General features: G+C 36.1%; 2 protein-coding genes across 13 annotated transcripts in view; both read left to right on the top strand.

Annotated features, from left to right (window-relative positions):
* The window catches only part of PTBP3 (polypyrimidine tract binding protein 3), a 126,833-nt gene that overhangs the window by 45,481 nt on the left and 61,606 nt on the right, over positions 1–19,746 (top strand). For 8 of the 11 annotated variants that reach the window (XM_045043719.1, XM_045043714.1, XM_045043717.1 and 5 more), the window contains 2 exons: positions 15,771–15,940; positions 19,355–19,501. In XM_045043719.1, coding sequence (XP_044899654.1) covers positions 15,771–15,940; positions 19,355–19,501 — 317 coding nt within the window. Of the gene's footprint in view, positions 1–15,770; positions 15,941–18,423; positions 18,447–19,354; positions 19,502–19,746 lie in introns of those variants that run through there. The other 3 variants (XM_045043722.1, XM_045043721.1, XM_045043720.1) reach the window with 2 other exon arrangements.
* Positions 2,623–7,220, top strand: LOC102900252 (60S ribosomal protein L21-like). 2 transcript variants are annotated; one of them, XM_045043723.1, is made up of 3 exons: positions 2,623–3,524; positions 5,534–5,536; positions 6,599–7,220. In XM_045043723.1, exons 1-3 carry the CDS (start codon positions 3,057–3,059, stop codon positions 6,680–6,682), a joined length of 555 nt encoding a protein of 184 aa, XP_044899658.1. In that variant the 5' UTR covers positions 2,623–3,056; the 3' UTR covers positions 6,683–7,220. The 2 variants fall into 2 exon arrangements, with proteins under 2 accessions (XP_044899658.1, XP_044899659.1); XM_045043724.1 differs by lacking the exons at positions 5,534–5,536; positions 6,599–7,220 and having other exon boundaries at positions 2,634–3,563.

Genomic DNA, 19,746 nt, shown 5'->3' with positions numbered 1-19,746 from the left:
CTTTAAAAAAAAATTTAAATTAAAAAAAAAAAGACTCCAAAATAATTGCCTGAAATGAAATTACCTTTTTTTTCCAGAAAAGAGTCTGGCATGTTAAAGTTATAAAACAAATCCTTGTGCTCACAATGTTGACTGTTGAGTCAAAAATTGCCAAACATAGAAAGAATCACAAAACTGTGACTCATAACCAGGAGAAAAATCAGTCAACAGAAGCAGACCTAAAAAATGGCAGAGGTGATGAAATTAGCAGATTTGGACTTTGAAATGGTTATTAAAAGTACGTTTAAGGATTTAAAGGAAAATATTAGTATAAGACAGAAAAGTGGAACCTATAAAAAATCAAATATAATTTCTAAAGATAAAAATACATCTAAAAAACACATGGCATTGCATTAATAGCACATTATATAGTTATATAATGATCACTGAATTTAAAGACATCAGTAGAGGGGCGCCTGGTCCTCCTGGTCAGTAGAGCACACAACTCTTAATCTCGAAGTTGTGAGTGTGAGCCCCACGTTGGGTGTAGAGATTGCTTAAAAATAAAATCCTAAAAACAAACAAACAAACCACAATAGAAATGAAAGCATACAGACCAAAAGAGATTGAGGAAGAAATGAATAGTTTAGTAACCTATAGAACAAAAATTAGGTGGTCTGACCATATATGTAATTAAAGTTCCAAAAAGAAAGATGGGGGTAGGGAAGCAGATATATCTGCCTCTCCCAGTGACTTCTAGTGGATTTAAAGGCCTGGTGCTCTTTGCTTCTTCCTTCATTTTTCCTCTTTTACCTTATTTGGGAGTGAGGCATCAAAAACTAAGACATTAGAAAACAACTATCTACAGGGAAAATTAGAAAGTGATAGTATATGCCTAGGCAAAGGCTCGGAAGAAACCAGAAGAAAGGCACCTTAAGTTTACACTTGAGGCTGATTCTTGGTACAGAGAAATAGCCTACAACAATCAAAAAAAGAAAAACAGTAACAAAACGGAAGACCCTGAGGAAGGGGAAGAATCTGATTTCCAGAGTTACCACAGCCACAAATTTGATGCAAAACAGGAGTATAAATATCCAAGAAGCTTAATGAATTCCAAGTAAGGTGAACTCGAGGACACCTCCCATGAGACACATTATAATAAACTTTCTGCAAAGAATCGTGAAAGCAGAAGGAATCAACTCATCACACACAAGGATCCTCAATGAGAATATGAGCACATTTCTCATCAGGAACTTTGGGCACCAGAAAGCAGTGAGCCAATCTATTCAAAGTGCTAAAAGAATTAAACTGTCAACCAAGCGTCCAATACTTGGCAAAACTGTCCTTAAAAAGTATCTTTGTGTTGGGAATGCAAGCTGGTGCAGCCGCTTTGGAAAACGGTATGGAGGTTCCTCAAAAAACTAAAAATAGAACTACCCTACGACTCAGCAATTGCACTACTGGGTATTTATCCAAGGGATACAGGTGGGCTGTTTTGAAGGGACACATGCACCCCAATGTTTATAGCAGCACTACCAACAATATCCAAAGTATGGAAAGAGCCCAAATGTCCATCAATGGATGAATGGATAAAGAAGATGTGGTATATATATACAATGGAGTATTACTCGGCAATCAAAAAGAATGAAATCATGCCATTTGCAACTACATGGATGGAACTGGAGGGTATTACGCTAAGTGAAACTAGTCAGAGAAAGACAAAAATCATATGACTTCACTCATATGAGGACTTTAAGAGACAAAACAGATGAACATAAGGGAAGGGAAACAAAAATAATATAAAAACAGGGAGGGGGACAAAACAGAAGAGACTCATAAATATGGAGAACAAACAGAGGGTTACGGGAGGGGGTGGGGGAAGGGGGATGGGCTAAATGGGTAAGGGGCACTAAGGAATCTACTCCTGAAATCATTGCTTCACGATATGCTAACTAATTTGGATGTAAACTTTAAAAAATAAAAAATAAAATTAAAAAAAGTATCTTTGTGTTTTGGGGTACTGGGTGGCTTAGTTGGTTAAGTGTCCAACTGTGGCTCAGGTCATGATCTCATGAACTCGTGAGTTCATGAGTTCAAAAAGTATCTTTATGTTTTATTTTAAATAAATTGGATTTAAAAATAAATTAGGTCATTTACATGTAACATACCTGGCTCTATGGGCCAGTCACGAATTAAGAAAAAAAAGAGAGGGGCATCTGGTTGGCTTGGTTGGTGGAATGTTCAACTCTTGATCTTGGAGTTGCAAGTTCGAGCTCCACATTGAGTATAGAGATTACGTGAAAATAAAATCTTTTAAAAAAGAGAAATAAATTAAGACATTTCCAGATAAACAGAAGCTGAGGGAGTTTATTACCACTAGACCTGCCCTGCAAGAAAAACTCAAAGAAGTCCTTTAGCTTGAAAATGAAGGCCATGAGACAGTAACTCAAAGCCATGTAAAGGAATAAATACCTCAATGAAAGTAAATACAAGGGCAATTATAAAAGTTAGTATTTTATTATGTGTGTATGTATTTATTTATTTATATCCAAGTTAGTTAGCATATAATGCAATAATGGTTTCAGTAGTAGATTCCAGTAATTCATCCCCTATGTATAACACCCAGTGCTCATCCCAACAAGTGCCCTCCTCAGTGTCTCATACCCATTTAGCCCATCCCCACACTCATAACCCCTCCAGCAGTCCTCAGTTTGTTCTCTGTATTTAAGAGTCTAAAAAGCTAGTGGTTTTTGAACAATGATTATAACTCTTCCTTTTATTTTCTGCATTATTTAAGCTGTTACTTTTTTCCTGTAAGTTTTAATTTTAATCCCACTTAGTTAACATACAGTATTGTATTAGTTTCAGGTGTACAGTATAGTGATTCAGCAGTTCATACATCATCCAGTTCTTATCACAAATTCACTCTTTAATCCCCATTGCCTATTTAACCCATTCCCCCTCCCCTCCCCTCCCCTCCCCTTCCCTCCCCTCCCTCCCCTCTGGTAACCATCAGGTTGTTCTCTGTAATTAACAGTCTGTCTCACAATACCACCATCTTCCAGTAATTCGCCAAAATGACCAACACAAAGGGAAAGAGGAGAGGTACTCGCTATATGTTCTCTAGGCCTTTTAGAAAACATGGAGTTGTTCCTTTGGCAACATACATACGAATCTACAAGAAAGGTGGTATTGTGGACATCAAGGGAATGGGCACTGTTCAAAAAGGAATGCCCCACAAATGTTACCACGGAAGAGTCTACAGTGTTACCCATCATGCTATTGGCATTGTTGTAAACAAACAAGTTAAGGGCAAGATTCTTGCTAAGAGAATTAATGTACATATCGAGCACATTAAGCACTCAAAGAGCCGAGACAGCTTCCTGAAGCGTGTGAAGGAAAATGATCAGAAAAAGAAGGAAGCCAAGGAGAAAGGTACTTGGGTTCAACTGAAGCGCCAGCCTGCCCCACCCAGAGAAGCACACTTTGTGAGAACCAGTGGAAAGGAGCCTGAGCTGTTCGAACCCATTCCCTATGAATTCATGGCGCGATAAATGTAAAAAAAAATAAAAGACGTCAAGACTGTAAAAAAAAAAAAAAGAGTCTGTCTCTTGGTTTCTCTCTCACTTTTTTTTCCTTTTGCTCTTAGTTCCACATATGTTTCTTAAATTCCACATATGAGTAAAATCGTATGGTATTTGTCATTCTCCAATGGACTTATTTCATTTAGCATAATACTCTCTGCCTACATCCATGTCAGTGCAAATGGCAAGACTTCATTTTTTATAGCTGAATAATATTTGGTGTGTGTGTGTACACATACATACATATACCTATATACTTATATACAGAAGATGTATATATACCACATATTCTTTTTTTTAATGTTTATTTTTGAGACAGAGAGAAAGACTGAGTGCAAGTGAGGGAGGGGCAGAGAGAGGGGGAGACACAGAATCCGAAGCAGGTTTCAGGCTCTGAGGTTCAGCACAGAGCCTGACTCAGGGCTTGAACTCACAAGCTGTGAGATCATGACCTGAGCTGAAGTTGGACACTTAATCAACTGAGCCACCCTGGTGCTCCTATATACCACATATTCTTTATCCATTTATTTATTGATGGACACTAAGGCTGCTTCTATATCTTTGATATTGTGAATAGTGCCGCTATAAACATACAGGCCACATGTATCCCTTTGAATTAGTGCTGCTATAAACATAGGGGTGCAGGGGACACCTGGGTGGCTCAGTCAGTTGAGTGTTCGACTTCGGCTCAGATCATGATCTCATGGTTCGTGGGTTCAAGCCCTGCGTCGGGCTCTGTGCTGGAGCCTGCTTTGGATATTGTGTGTTTCTCTCTCTCTGCTTTTTCCCTGTCTGCTCCTACTCTTGTCTCTCTCAAAAATAAATAAACATTAAAAAAAATTTTTTTTAAACACATAGGGGTGCATATATCCCTTTGAATTAATGTTTTTGTATTCCTTGGGTAAATACTCACTAGTGTGATTGTGGGATCATAAAGTAGTTCTGTTTTTAACTTTTTGAGGAACCTCCATATGGTTTTCCAGCGTGGCTGCACCAGTTTGCATTCCCACCAGTGGTGTACAAGGGTTCCTTTTTCTCCACATTCTCACCAATACCTCTTCATTCTTGTGTTACTGATTTTAGCCATTCTGACAGATGTGAGGTGATGTCTCACTATAGTTTTGATTTGCATTTCCCTGTTGGTAAGTGATGATGAGCATCTTTTCATGCGTCTGTTAGGCATCTGGATGTCTTCTTTGGAGAAATGTCTGTTCATGTTTTCTACCCATTTTTTAATTGGGTTATTTGTGGGTTTTTTGGGTGTTGAGTGTTGTAAGTTATTTATTTTTAATATTTATTTTTGAGAGAGAACACCAGCACGAGAGGGGGAGAGGCAGAGAGAGAGAGCGGGATAGACATCCAAAGTGGGCTCTGTGCTGACAGCAAAAAGTCCGATGCTTGACTTGAACTCAAGAACCCTGAGATCATGACCTGAGCCAAAGTCAGATGCTTAACCAACTGACTAAGCCACCCAGGCGCTTCTATAAGTTCTTCATGTGTTTTGGATACTAACCCCTTGTCAGATATGCTTTTTACAAGTCTCTTCTCCCGTTCTGTAGATTGCCTTTTATTTTTGTTAACTATTTCCTTCACTTTGCAGAAACTTAGTTTTGCTGTAGTCCAAATAGTTTTTGTTTTTTGTTTCCCATGCCTCAGTTGACATCTAGAAAGTTGCTAGGGCCAGTATCCAAGAAGTTACTGTCCCTGTTCTGTTCTAGGATTTTTATGGTTTCAGACCTCACATTTAGGTCATTAATCCATTTTGACTTTATTTTTGTGTATGGTTTAAGAAAGTAGTCCAGTTTCGTTCTTTTTCATGTTGCTGTCCAGTTTTTCAACACCATTTGTCCTCATTGGATATTCTTTCCTGCTTTGTCAAAGATGAATTGACTATATAATTGTGGGTTTATTTCTGGGTTTTCTCTCCTTTTTTTCTTTTCTCTTTTTTAAGAGGGAGGGGGAAGAGAGAGAGAGTCAGAGTCAGAGTCCTAAGCAGGCTCCAAGCTCAGTGTAGAGCCTGATACGGGGCTCAGTGCCACAATCCTCGGATCATGACCTGAGCCTAAATCAAGAGTTGGAGGCTCAACTGCCCCCTGCATTATCTCTTCTGTTCCATTGATCTGTGTGTCTAATTTTTGAGCCAGTACTATAGTGGTTTCATTACTACAGCTTTGTAATGTAACTTAAAGTCTGGAATTACAATTCCTCCAGCTTTGCTTTTGCTTTTCCAAGATTGCTTTGGCTGTTCAGGGTCTTTTGTGAGATTGTTTGTTGTAGTTCTGTCAAAACTGCTCTTGTTATTTTGATAGGGGTCGTATTAAATGTGTAGATTGCTTTGGGTAGTGTAGACATTTTAACCATATTCCAGTCTGTGAGCATGGAATGTCTTTCCATTTCTTTGTGTTGTCATCCATTTCTTTCATCAGCGTTTTATAGTTTTATAGTTCTATAGTTTATAGTTAAAGACCTAAAGTACAGGTCTTTAAAAAGAGACTGCCTTTTTTAAGGAGTTCTTAATCTAAAAGCATGTGACTTGTTTGTAGCTCCACATTTGTTTTTCCATGTAACTTAGGAGACTAACACATTTAAAAGAATTAGTTTGTGTTTTGGGGTACACAGTGTATAAGGATATAATATGGTGGCGTCAACAACAGAAGGGTATGGGGACAGGTGTAAAGGAGCAGAGTTTTTGCATATTAGTGAAGATAAGCTGGTATAAAGTCAGATTAGAATGTTATAACTTGAGGATGTTAATGTAATCCCCATGGTAACCACAAAGAAATTAGCTGTAGAATATGCACAAAAGGAAATGAGGGTACTCAAAGTCCTAGAGGCAGCAAGTAGAATGGTGGTTGCCAGGGGCTGGAAGAAGAGGGAAATTAGGGAGTTACTGTTTAATGAGTATAGAATTTCAGTTTGCGTGATGAAAAGAGTTATTGAAATGGATGGTGGTGATAGTTGCACAACATTAAGAATGTATTTAACACTACTGAATTCTGCATTTAAAAATGGTTAAGGGCACCTGACTGACCCAGTCGGTAGAGCATGTGACTCTTGATCTCAGGATTGTAAATTTGAACCTCATGTTGGGTGTAGAGATTACCAAAATAAATAAATAAATAAATAAAATCTAAAAAAAAAAAAAATGGTTAAGGTAGTGAATTTTCTTATGTGATTTTACCCTAGTTTAAAAAGAAAAGAAAGAGAAAAAAGGTATGGAATGCTGTCTATGGAAAGGTCTGTAAGATACGTTAAGTGTACAAAAACCTGATGCAAAAAGAAAAAAAGATAATTGACTATTTAAAGCAAGATAAGGGAAATAAATTTTGGGGGTTATAGCATATGTGAAAACTAAAATATGACAGTAACATAAAGGTTATGATGAGGGAAATAGACCTATGCTTTGAAAAGTTCTTACCTTGTACCTAGTTGATATCATTTAAAGGTAGACTTTGGAAAGTTAAAGATGCATATTGATTTAGCCCCAGAGCAGTCACTTAAACAAAAGTAAACAAAGTGTAAATATTCCAATTAAAAAGATCGTTTGCCTTTTATGTGTCCAGTATATGTTGTTGTTGTTTTTTTAATGTTTTTACTTACTTTTGAAGGAGAGAGAGACAGAGCATGAGCGGGAGAGGGGCAGAGTGAAAGGGAGACACAGAATCCGAAGCAGGCTCCAGGCTCTGAGCTGTCAGCACAGAGCCCGATGCGGGGGTCAAACCCATGAACCATGAGATCATGACCTGAGCCGGGGTCGGACGCCTAACCGACTGAACCACCCAGGCGCCCCCAGTATATGTTTGCATGTATGCATGCAGTACATGTATGCATGACATATTATGTTTTCTTGATAAATTGATTCTTTTATTACTATGTAATGTCTCTCTATCCCCAGTAATATTCCTTTTCCTGAAGTCTACTTTGTCTGATAGTAGTACAGCCACTGCATTTTATTATGATTAGTGTTTACATATTTATCTTTTTCCATTCCTTTTACTTTGAACGTGAGATTTTTATATTTAAATGCATTTCTTCTGGGGCACCTGGCTGGCTCAGTCGGTAGAGCATGTGACTCTTTTTCACAGGGTTTTGAGTTCAAGCTCCATATTGGGTGTAGAGATTACTTTAAAATTTTTAAAAAATGGATTTCTTCTTCACATCACATAATTGAGTCTTGCTTTTATTAGACTGATGAACTCTGCCTTGTATTTGGAATCTTTATGTCATTTCCACTTGTGACATGTGACATGGTTAGTTTTAAGTCTATCATCTTGCTATTTGTTTTCTATTTGTCCCATTTATTCTTTGTTATTTTTCTTCCTTTGTTTCTTGGCTTTCTTTGTACTGTTTTGTGTGTGTGTGTGTGTGTGTGTGTGTGTGTGTGTGTGTGTGTGTGTATTTCATATTTATTCATTATTTATCATTTTGTAGTCCATTGTATTTATTTGTATTTCTTGATAAGTATACGTACCTTGAATATACATGTATATTTACCTAGTTACAGAGCTTCAAGATATATAAAGTAAAAGCTAATAGAACTAAACAGAGGAATAGGCAAATTCACAATTATAGCTGGAGACTTCAAAATCTCTGTCTCAGTAATTGATAGCATAGTAAACAGAAAATCAGTTAGGACACAGGACAGGGGTTTATATTTCCTGTGACCTAAGACTGATTTTTACATTTTTAAATTGTGAAAAAATAAAACAAAGAACAATATTCTGAGATACCTGAAGCTTATATGAGGTACTAATTTTGATGTTTATTCATAAAACTTTATTTCAGTGGAGGCACACTCTTTTATTTCTGTCCATATGGCTGCTTTCATGCTACCACTGTAGAGGTGAATAGATGCAGCAGAGATTGTATGACTCACAAAGTCTAAATTATTTATGTAGCCCTTTAAGAAAAAGTGTGTAGATCTCCTAATATAGATGTTTTCAACACTAACAACCAACTTATTTTAATTGACAGTGGAGTAGTTTCTGCAACACCATCAGAATATGCTTTTTTGGAAGTTCACATGACATAATCACCAAGATAGGCTATATGTGCATCCTAAAACAAGCCTCAAAGTGAATGCATTAAAATTACTTATAGTTCGTTCTCTTTAAAATTATATTAGAAATCAAAAACGCATAATCCTCAAGTATATGGGGGAAAATTTTCCAGTTATTTATTTAAAAATTAACATTTAACCCATGAATCAGATAAGTCACAAGGGAAATTAGAAAATATTTTGAGGTGAATTAAAACAAAAACACAATTTACTAAACTTTGAAGGGTTCAGCAAGAACTGTTTTTAGAAGTAGGAATTTACAGCTTTGTTTACATTAGAAAAGTGTAAAATAAATCATCTAAGCTTCTAAGCATAGTATAAGAAAAACAAGTTAAACCTCCAGGTTTAAAGGAAGAAAATATTAAATATAGGAGCATAAATTAAGGACATAGAAAACAGTAGAGAAAAATTAATGAAACCAATAGTTCTTTTTGTATAGGTCAATAAAATTGATAAACCTCTAGGTAGACCAAAAAATGAGAGAAGACAGAAATTACCAACATCTGTTGGTAATTTGTTTAAACCCCACCCCCATTGTGATGGTATGTGGAGATGGGGCCTTGGGAGTTGGGCCCATTGTGGGGCCTTCACAATGGGATTAGTGTCCTATCAGAAGAGATATTAGAGAGTTTGCTCTTGCCTCCACCTCTGCTATGTGAGGACACTGAAAAGGTAGCTTGTCTTTAAGCCAGGAAAAGAGTCCTTATTCAAAAGTGACATTGCCAGTACCTTAATTTTGGACTTTTAATCTCCAGAAGTATGAGAAAGTAAATTTCTATTGTTAAATGACCCTGTCTATATTTTGTTACAGTATCCTAAGCAGGCTAAGACAGATATTAAGGAAATATTATGAACAATTTTAAGCCAATAAAATGAATGAATAGGCATTCATTCAATGTAGATGAAGTGGACAAATTCCTTGAAAAATACAGAGTATCATAACTGGTACAAAATGACTAGAAAACCCAAATAACCCGTATACTTGTTTTAAAAATCAAATTGATAATTAAAAAGTTAAGACCCAGGGACGCCTGGGCGCCTCAGTTGGTTAAGTGTCTGACTCTTGATTTTGGCTCAGGGCATGATCTCGTGGTTCCTGAGTTCAAGTTCTGCGTCAGGCTCCACACTGCCTCTCCCCTACTCTCCCCTCCCTTGCTCACTCCCCCCTGCCACCTGCCCTTCTCTCTCTGAAAATAAATAAACATAATTTTTTTTTTTTTTAATTTAAGACCCAGTGGTTTTTTTAAAGGAAGAAACCGTACCAGTGCTACACAAACTCCTTCAGAATATAGAAGACAACACTTTTGGGGTTCCTGGGTGGCACAGTCTGCTGAGCGTCCAGCTCCTGATTTCAGCTCAGGTCATGATCCCAGGGTCGAGAGATTGAGCCCCACATTGGGTTCCGTGCTGAGCTCGGGGCCTGCTTAAGGTTCTCTCTCTCCCTCTGCCCCTCTCCTCCATTCTCTCACGTGTGCTCTTTCTCTCAAATAAATAAAATGAAAAGAAATTTAAAAAAACACTTTCAAATTTATTTTTATGAAGTTAGTATTACACTTGATACAAGAGGGAAAATAAAATTACAGATTAATATCTCTCATGAAAATGGACCCAAATATATTTAGAAGGCATTAAATCAAATTCAGCTATATGTGTGTGTGTATATTTTATATATATATGTAAATATAAATATATATATATATGGAGAGGAGGTCATATATCATGACCAAGTCAGATTTATTCCAAGAATACAAAGTGGTTTAACTTTAGAAAATTAGTACAGTATATTCTATTAACAGAATAAAGAGAAAAACTTTATGATCATCTTAATATGTCCTGAGAAGGCATTTAAAATTCAACTTTGGGGGTGCCTGGGTGGCGCAGTCGGTTAAGCGTCCGACTTCAGCCAGGTCACGATCTCGCGGTCCGTGAGTTCGAGCCCCGCATCAGGCTCTGGGCTGATGGCTCGGAGCCTGGAGCCTGTTTCCGATTCTGTGTCTCCCTCTCTCTCTGCCCCTCCCCCGTTCATGCTCTGTCTCTCTCTGTCCTAAAAATAAATAAACGTTGAAAAAAAAAATTAAAAAAAATAAAATAAATAAAATTCAACTTTGACTTTTATTCATGATAAATAAGACCTCGGCCAGGAATAGAAGGGAACCTGTTTACCCTACTAAATGTGTGAAGCTACAGCAAACAATATACTTAATGGTGTAAGACAGTCATGTCCCCTGAAATCCACAGTAATGGAAGTAATGTTCACTCTCATTATTTCTATTCATCTTTGTACAAGAAGTCCTAGCCAGCTCAATAAAACTAGAGTAAGAAATAAAAAACATCACGTGTTGGAAAGTAAGCAATAAAACTGTATTATGTAGGAAATTCTAAAGAATTTAGCATGGTTGCAGAGTATAGGGTCAGCATACCAATATGTGCAAGACCATTACACTGAAAACCACAGGACGTTAAGGGAAATTGAAGAAGGCGTAAATAAATGCAGAGAGAAATAATGATGTGTATGTTTTAGATGACTCAAAATTACTATGACATGAATTCTCCCCAGTTAAATACCTGATTTCAAGAATTGCTGTAAAGGGGCTCCTGGCTGGCTTAGAACAGCATGCCACTCAGTCTTGGGGTCGTGAATGCAAGTCCCACTTTGGGTATAGAGATTACTAAAAAAAAAACAAACTTAAAAAAAAAAAATTGCTGCTGCGCCTGGTTCAGTAGGTTAAGTGTCTGACTTCGACCCAGGTTGTGATCTCACGGTTCTTGGGTTCAAGCCCTGCATCGGCTCTGCACTGACAGTGTGGATGAAGCCTGCTTGGGATTCTCTTTCTCCCCCTCTCCCTCTGCCCTTCCTGCACTTGCGCTTTCTTTCTCTCTCAAAATAAATAAATAAACAAACTTAAAAAGAATTGCTGTAAAGCTATAGTTTTTTGTTTTTGTTTTTGTTTTTTTTTTTTTTGTAAATCTATAGTTATTAAGACACTATGGTAATGTCAAATGATAGCTGTATAGCTTGAGGAGGTGAGAGTCTTAGAGGGAGGACTGACTACAAAGGGACACCAGGGAACTTTTGAGGATGATGGAAAAGTTGTGTATCCTGATTTTTGTGGTCATATGGATATATACATTTGTCAAAAGTTGTCAAACTTTGCATTTAAAATGTTACATAGATTTTATTGTATCTAAAGTACACCCTAGGGACGCCTGGGTGGCTTAGTCGGTGAAACGTCTGACTTCGGCTCAGGTCATGATCTTACAGTCCACTGGTTCGAGCCCCGTATCAGGCCCTGTGCTGGCAGCTCAGAGCCTGGAGCCCGCTTCAGATTCTGTGTCTCCCTCTCTCTCTGCCCCCTCCCCTGCTCAAAAATAAACATTAAAAAAATTTTTTTTAATAAACAGATAGTTAAAGTATATCCTATTAAAGTTGCATTTTTAAAAAGATCCAGATTTCTAGGATAGTTTTCCTGGTGGATTTCTCCAATTTTGAGATGGAAATACATGAATTTTAAAAAGCTTCTTTCAGGGCACCTGGGTGGCTCAGTAGGTTAAGCATCTGACTTCTACTTAGGATCTCATAGTTCATGGGTTCAAGCACCACATCGGGCTCTGCACTGACAGCATGGACAGAGCCTGCTTGGGATTCTCTCTCTGTGTCTCTCTTCTCGCTCTCACTCTCCCCCTCCCCTGCTTGCACACTGTCTCAAAAATAAATAAATAAACATGGAAAAAAATAAAAACCTACTTACTCTCTTTGGAACCTAATATGTAGCAAGTATTCAGTAATTTTCAGTGTATCATTCAGTAAAATACGAAATTTTTACAAGTGAAGTATTTTGAATGATTTTTATAATAAAAATTTTGGAAAGTCTCATGTTATTTTTTTGTACAGAGAACAATTCTTCAAAGTTACATGTTTAATACATTAGAATTTCCTTGTTTTCTGTTGACTTTTATTAAATGATGCCATATATTTGCTTATGTATTTTCCATTTTCAGATTATTATATTTATCGAGTCTTTGGCTATCACCTTTTCTGGGGTCATTCTTAGATTTTTAGCTTTCATAGAATAATTAAATTTTTAGTTAATTTGGACAGTGTCTTAAATTTTCCAAAGTAAGCACTTATAAGAGAAAAAAATCATTGTTACCTATAATCATCATTTTAATACCAAAAAAGTAGAAAGACTATCACTTCTAGATAAAAATCTTTCTTAAGAAAATCGTGACATATTATTGATTACTATGTGCTAGGCATTACACCTTGTATTTAAATATGTTATCTAATTTACTTTTCAAAATAACCCTGTTACACTCATTTTACTGGAAAAGAATTTGAGGCTCAGCTATTTCAGGTAACTTGCTAGAACAGGATGTCTGATTTAATAGCCCATGCTCTTAACATTGCTCAGGCACTTTTATAATTCAGAACAATTAACAACCTAAAATGCTGGGTTTTTATAATTAAGTATCTCTTGATAAAATTTGTCACCAGGGGTGCCTGGGTGTCTCAGTCGGTTAAGTGTCTGACTTTGGCTCAGGTCATGATCTTGTGGTCTGTGAATCTGAACCCCTCATCAGACTCTCTGCTGACAGCTCAGTGGAGCCTGGACCCTGCTTCAGATTCTGTGTCTCCCTCTCTCTCTGCCCCTCCTCCGTTTGTGCTCTGTCTCTGTCTGTCTCTTTCTCAAAACTAAATAAACATTGAAAAAAAATTTTTTTTAATTTGTTACCATAGGTCTTTATTTGATAGTACAACACGAGTTCACATAGCATGTGCAGGCATTCATTTTTGCTTACACAGTTTTACAGAGATGATGAAAACCTCTGTTAAAGAAACCACCTCAGGGTGCCTGGGTGGCTCAGTCCGTTAAGTGTGGACTGTTTGTTTCAGCTCAGGTCATGATCTCATAGTTCGTGAGTTTGAGCCCCACAAGGGGCTCTGCGCTGACAGCTCAGCACCTACTTGGGATTCTCTCTGTCCCTTTTTCTCTGCCACTCCCCTGCTCAGGAGCAGCCTTTTCAGTGTTCTTCCATTTGTTTTTGGAATATTCTGGGTCAACTGATAAAATCTCCTTGCATCTAGGAGGTTTTTCCAGTCTTTAACACCTTGTGCTAGTTAAGAAGGCACAAGATGGTGGTAGTGCTGTCTTGCCATCGAGGCAAAGGAGGGTGCAAACGGGCATACTCCATGCCTAGCTTTCACTCCTGTTTAGGACGTGATGATTAGTGTTCTAATTTAATGACAGTTGTCATTATAATCCACATAAATCTGCACATACTTTCAAAATGTATGTCCATGTCAAGTGGCTTGCTTTTTTCTAGGAATGGTAAGACATTTTGAGATGTTTGTGCTAAAAAAAAAATTACCTTTAAACTTCAGTTTGAATGACGTTTTCACTTGCTAGCTGTGTACAAAATCATTTAGTTTCTGAACTTCTGTCTCTTCACCTGTTAATATTTAACTCAGTATATTTTTATTTGTGTACTCAAATGAGGTAGTATAAGTGAAAAAAGTGTGAAAACTAGAAACTAAGGGACATTTCAGGTGGTTGCAAGCTGGTCAGCGTGTTTAGAGCAGGATAGTGTGGTCGGTCGATAGGATGTTGAATCTGAGTGGGGGTGGAGGAGGGACTGAGGCTAGAGGGAGGTAGAGTAGAAGTGGAAATGATCATAGGTGAACTTAGTGACATTGTGAATGGACATGAAAAATGTAATTAGTGATTTTGGAGGGAAAAATCAATATTTCTGGGTGGTTGAGAGGAGAAGAAATCTCTTGACTCACAGATTAATTTGCAATAAATATTTAACTGCCTATTTTCCACAGTCTCACTAGGCATTTGTTATATACAGGTACAGACCACTAAGGACCTGAAGGAATCAGTAGTATTTGGTGTCTGGGTAGGATGCTGCCTGCATTCATGAACAGAGAATTGGGAGTGAGTGCTGATTTGGGTATTAAGTCAAGCTACTCACTTGAAAGCAAGTGGACTTCTATGCCACAGATATGGGGACACAATATGGCCATATAATTTTTATGTGGTCCTCATTTATTTATAGCCATAGACATCTGATTACAAAGTTCCATTAATGTTTGGAAAAATGACAATTTAAGACATTTGGAAAGATTGTATTTTCCTCCTAATAGCGCTAAGTATGGTACTGTTTAGCATTTACACACACACACACACACACACACACACACACACACACACAGAGTAATGAAACAGGGCTTTCAGATAATTTGCATTCAGTCTTATATGGTGCTTTTTTTCCAAGGAAAAACATTTCTGAATCTTATGTACATAAATTAGAGTATTCATTACAGGCTTATCAATTCTAGTTATTGTCAGTGTTAAAACAAAAGAATTTAAGTAAAATCTAGCTGTAACTGGGATAATGGATTTCTTTATTGTGCAGCAGTCTTCTCAAACTTCAGATGGCATCAAAATCATCTGGAGGGCTTGTTAAAATACAGGTTGCTGGGTGCCACCCCTTAGGTTCTGATTTAGTAGGTCTGAGGTGGGGCTGAAGATTTGCATTTCTAATAAGATGCTTATGTTAAGACCTACTGCTACATGATAAGGAATAAGATTGTCTTAGGAAACTGCAATTTAGCTTCTAAAAAACACTTTATAAATAGATTAGTAAAAACTACATAATGCCTGAGAAATAAACTTAATTTTCATAATGATACAGCTCGAATCCAAATCCCCTCAGGATGTGGTAAATATAAAATTTCTTTTATAGTCTTTCCTGAAAGTTAATTGTTCATATTTACTTATTTAGCACGGGAACAAGTTAGCAGAATATCTTTAAAAATACATTATAAACATTATTCTCCATTCACAATAGTTGTTTAGAGGAATTTGATCCCTCTCTATATTAATTTATTTATCCAATACTTTTCCTTGAAATTAAAAATCAGACTTCAATTTTTAAAAAATTTAATACTTGCAATGAAAAACCAAAAACACCCATTCATTGAAAGTGGATGGTTTTCCACTGTCCTTATCTCTGATCAGCCCTAGAGTTTCCCTGAATTTCAAAAACTAAAACCGTTGGAGATGAAATGTGACAATAGGGTTAATGTAGTATGTCAACCTAAATTAGTTTCAGTAATTTGAAAAAATCTTATATTTTTTTAGCTAATGGGAATGACAACAAGAAATTTAAAGGAGATAGACCTCCCTGTTCGCCTTCTCGTGTTCTCCATCTTCGCAAAATTCCAAGTGATGTCACCGAAGCAGAGGTCATATCATTAGGTCTACCATTTGGCAAAGTAACTAATCTTTTGATGTTGAAAGGAAAGAGCCAGGTATGTAATATTTAAAGATTGAACCACAGTGATTATCTCTGGGTACTAGTGTTAAAGATGACTTTTATTTTCTTGAACTTTTCTGTATTTTCTAAATTTCATTTTATTTACATAAAGTAGATTTTAAATAGAATTTTTTTTTATGTATGACAGGAAGCAACAAACAAAAATATTAACACAGGACATAGGATTATCTCTTTTTCAATGACTTGTCCCTTTTCTTCCTGAACAAAAAAATTTTATATTCTTAATTACAAAATAGTTTATGAAAATACCCTGTGATTATCAGAAGACCAAGACACAGAGAGGATATAAATTATGCCTCATTTGGTAGTTAAAGGATAAGTTTTCCAAAATCTGTATAGAAATGTGTAGTATATTTTAGTTTAGAATTAATATATAACTTCTTTAATAATTCAAAAGAGATTGTTAGAGGTTCTTCATTTCAGAAGTTAATAGGTTTTTCTTAAGATGAATAAGGAAACTTGCTTTTGTGGTGACCATAACAAAAATATAATACTTGTTATGTTGATTTGAGTAATCACCTGCTTTTTTGTTCCAACTCAGACCCCATTAGGATGAATTCTTTAGTTCTTTCCCAGTCTTTGGTTGTCCTGAAAATCTTTTAAACTGAGCATTGCTGGTAAGAAGAAGACAATAGATTTAAGCCCTAAACATTGTGTAGTACATTGTGATAAGACCCTATGTTCTTACACTTTTGTAAATAAGTTTAAGAAACAAATATATTTATAAACAGATTGGTATGTGTTTGGACATGAAAGAGATTATCATGTCTGATTCTGGCCCTTTAGTGAAACTAACATTCCTGTTTAATTCGGATGAGGTTATTTAAATCTGGAGAGGCTAAATAACATGTTTTAGTATTCAGCTCTTGTATGTTTACACATTTATCTTACATCTTCTGGAAATCTTACATGTGCCTGGATCTTTAACTCAGTTGCCACTACTGAGAATATATGGTTTGGGTGGTTTTAAAAGAGCCAACATGGCCAAGTCTAATGCCTGTGAGATGTATCGTGTATGTGTATCATGTACATTATCATGTTTCATGCAGTGTATCCTGTATATTCTGTTAGATGGTTGTGAGGGGCAGCAACGTCACAATTTGTTTTTGTCTCTGCTATTGGTCCTGGGTTTATTATTTATCTGCAGTGCTATTGTGTTAATTGCTTATCTTTCAGTCATAAATCAAGTTTAGAAAATATTTTGTTATATACTTTAGCAAGAGAGTGATGTGAGTCATTAGAACTACTTGTAGCTGTAATCTTTCTGATGGCGCTTAGAGGTGGGAGTGTTGAGGGCAGCATACGGGATATTTTCGCCAGCCTTTCTGTGGTTAATGACTTCTGGGATTTTTTTTTCCCACCCCTTATTATGAAAATTGATTTCTTTGGATACTTTAGAAAAACCTAAGTAATTCCTACTGGGGTCCATGTGGAAAAAGTTCTTTTTATGTATGAATTTTTAGGTTGTATATACTTTCAAGAAAAATTTTCTGTAACAATAATCATGTATTCCAAAGATACTGTTTAGCTTTTCCTTTGTGTAACTAATGTTAGACATTGAGTTTAGTTCTTTGCATTTATGAAGGGGTTTTCAGAAAGATACTCTCCCTCTATATAGTGAATATTATTAGCAAAAAGTTTATATATTCTTTGTTCAAAAGGTGATTAAAAACCAGACAGGAAATGTTGCTATTGCTTTTTGGTTACCTTGATCATTTTTATCTTCCTTAGAAAAATTAGTAAACGCATATTACTAATACAGATAATGGTTTTAAAATGCATTTCTTGAAGATAGTAGAATTTATTTGTTTATTGAGGATCAGTTAATTAATGATATTTGATCTATTGTGGTGTGGCTAACATTACTACTTCATAGAATGTTGTTAATTAAAGCATTTAATTGGTTCATTTGTGACATTTGATGGATACAGTTAAGCATCACATTTAACATTTGTCAGGTTAATATTCCTTTACTGGAATATTTGCCAAATAGAAACACTTAGTAAGATAACTATAAACAAATAAATAGTTTGACTTAGAGATATTTGCCATTTCCTATGTTCAGGAAATTTTGTTAATAAACATATTTTTATAAATTGTGTTTTATATATAATTTGAAGTGGCTACTGTACACTTGCTAATTACATGCTCTGTTGTAGTAAAAAAGAATTGAGTTATCAAACTAGAAATTTGCATGGACTTGGATCAGGAGTTCTTCCTATACATTTTTAATTTGAGATGTTCATTATAGGTAGTTCTGAGGGCTCAGAATGGTTAGTATTTCATCTTTGTAACTAACCATTATGATAGGGGTGGCAGAACCTCTCACGGAAGTTTCAGGAGTTCTTACAGCTGGAAGAAGCCATGTGTGGAATAAGACATAGATCTCAAGGAGCCTTTTCTGATCTCAGCTCTTCCTGTGTTATTTTGCAGATATCTAATATTCGTACAATGATTACAGGTGTTAAAAGATGAATTCAGTTGAGTAAATTTTAAAGATTTTATTGGCTTTATTCAAGGATTCGTGAATTGGGTAGCATTTCATCTAGCAGATAGAAAGGAGCTGTGAAGAGCAGTGCATAATGAAAGACTTCCGTAGGCAGAATAGGGTGGGACAAGGAAGTTGCTAGTAGAGTGAGTTGTTTGAGGCAAGGTCATCTTCCTTTAGGGAATGGTTGGGGTCTGTCAGGCAGGTAACCTCACTAGTGCTGACCAAGTAATTCCAGATGAACTGGTTTAAGATTCTAATCTTGGGAGAGGTTGAAACTATAATTGTTAGGTATTAACTCCTGGTTTGGTGATGTGGGCTTAGTCGGGCTTAGTACAGGTGACTTCATTTTGGGTTTGTTGCCTCTGTATTTTTTAACACAGATCTCAGAAACAGTCACTTGAATGATTCAAATCAATATTGACTTAATGTAGGAAAGATGTTATCCCATTTCCCTAACTTGAACAATTGAGCCTTTACACCTGAATTCTGCATTTAATTGTATCATAAACTTAAGTGTATCATAAACAGCTATTTAATTAAAAGGTGAAAGAGCAAATCATTATGCCCCATCTTGGAGAAGTTCTTATTTAGGAAAGAACTATTAAATTCTAACCCCTGAAAGCATCCATTTTACAGTACTGATGCTCACCTTTATTTTCACCTTTTTAATTATTTCTAGATTTTAGAAGAAAGAGAAAAAAGAGGAAAACCAAAAACCACATGAAATCATTTATTCAACTGGCAATTTCCCAGTCCCAAATCCTTTATTGAGCTCGACTTTTCATATGTATTTTCACTTAACATCAGTGGTACACTTTGAAGCAAGAGTTTTTTCATAGTTCTTAGCTGTCTTTCAAAAACATGAGCTTTCACTTTACTTTCTTGTGTTTATTACAGGCTTTCTTAGAAATGGCTTCTGAGGAAGCTGCTGTTACTATGGTGAATTACTACACTCCTGTTACTCCTCACCTTCGAAGCCAGCCTGTTTTTATTCAGTATTCCAATCACAGAGAACTTAAGACTGACAATCTACCTAATCAAGCTGTAAGTATTGAAAGCATTTAAAAAATTAGCTACAAAAAAAAAAAAAGCTACAAGAATACATGGTATAATAGCTTAAGATTAATTTTCTATTTCTCAGAGAGGAAAAAAAATCATGTTCCTTCCTGTTAGGATGCTTTATTAGTAAAGATTATGTATGTAAATTCTTACCTGAAGGCTTAAGTAGTGCCATTTAGAAATACGTTTGAAGTTGCGGTGCTAGAAATGACAGATACTGGGGGTATAGC

This window comes from Felis catus, chromosome D4 (assembly GCF_018350175.1).
Source record: "Felis catus isolate Fca126 chromosome D4, F.catus_Fca126_mat1.0, whole genome shotgun sequence".
NCBI classification, from domain to species: Eukaryota; Metazoa; Chordata; class Mammalia; order Carnivora; family Felidae; genus Felis; species Felis catus.
Note: the sequence above shows the minus strand (reverse complement) of the source record. Positions and strands in the feature narration are given on the sequence as shown.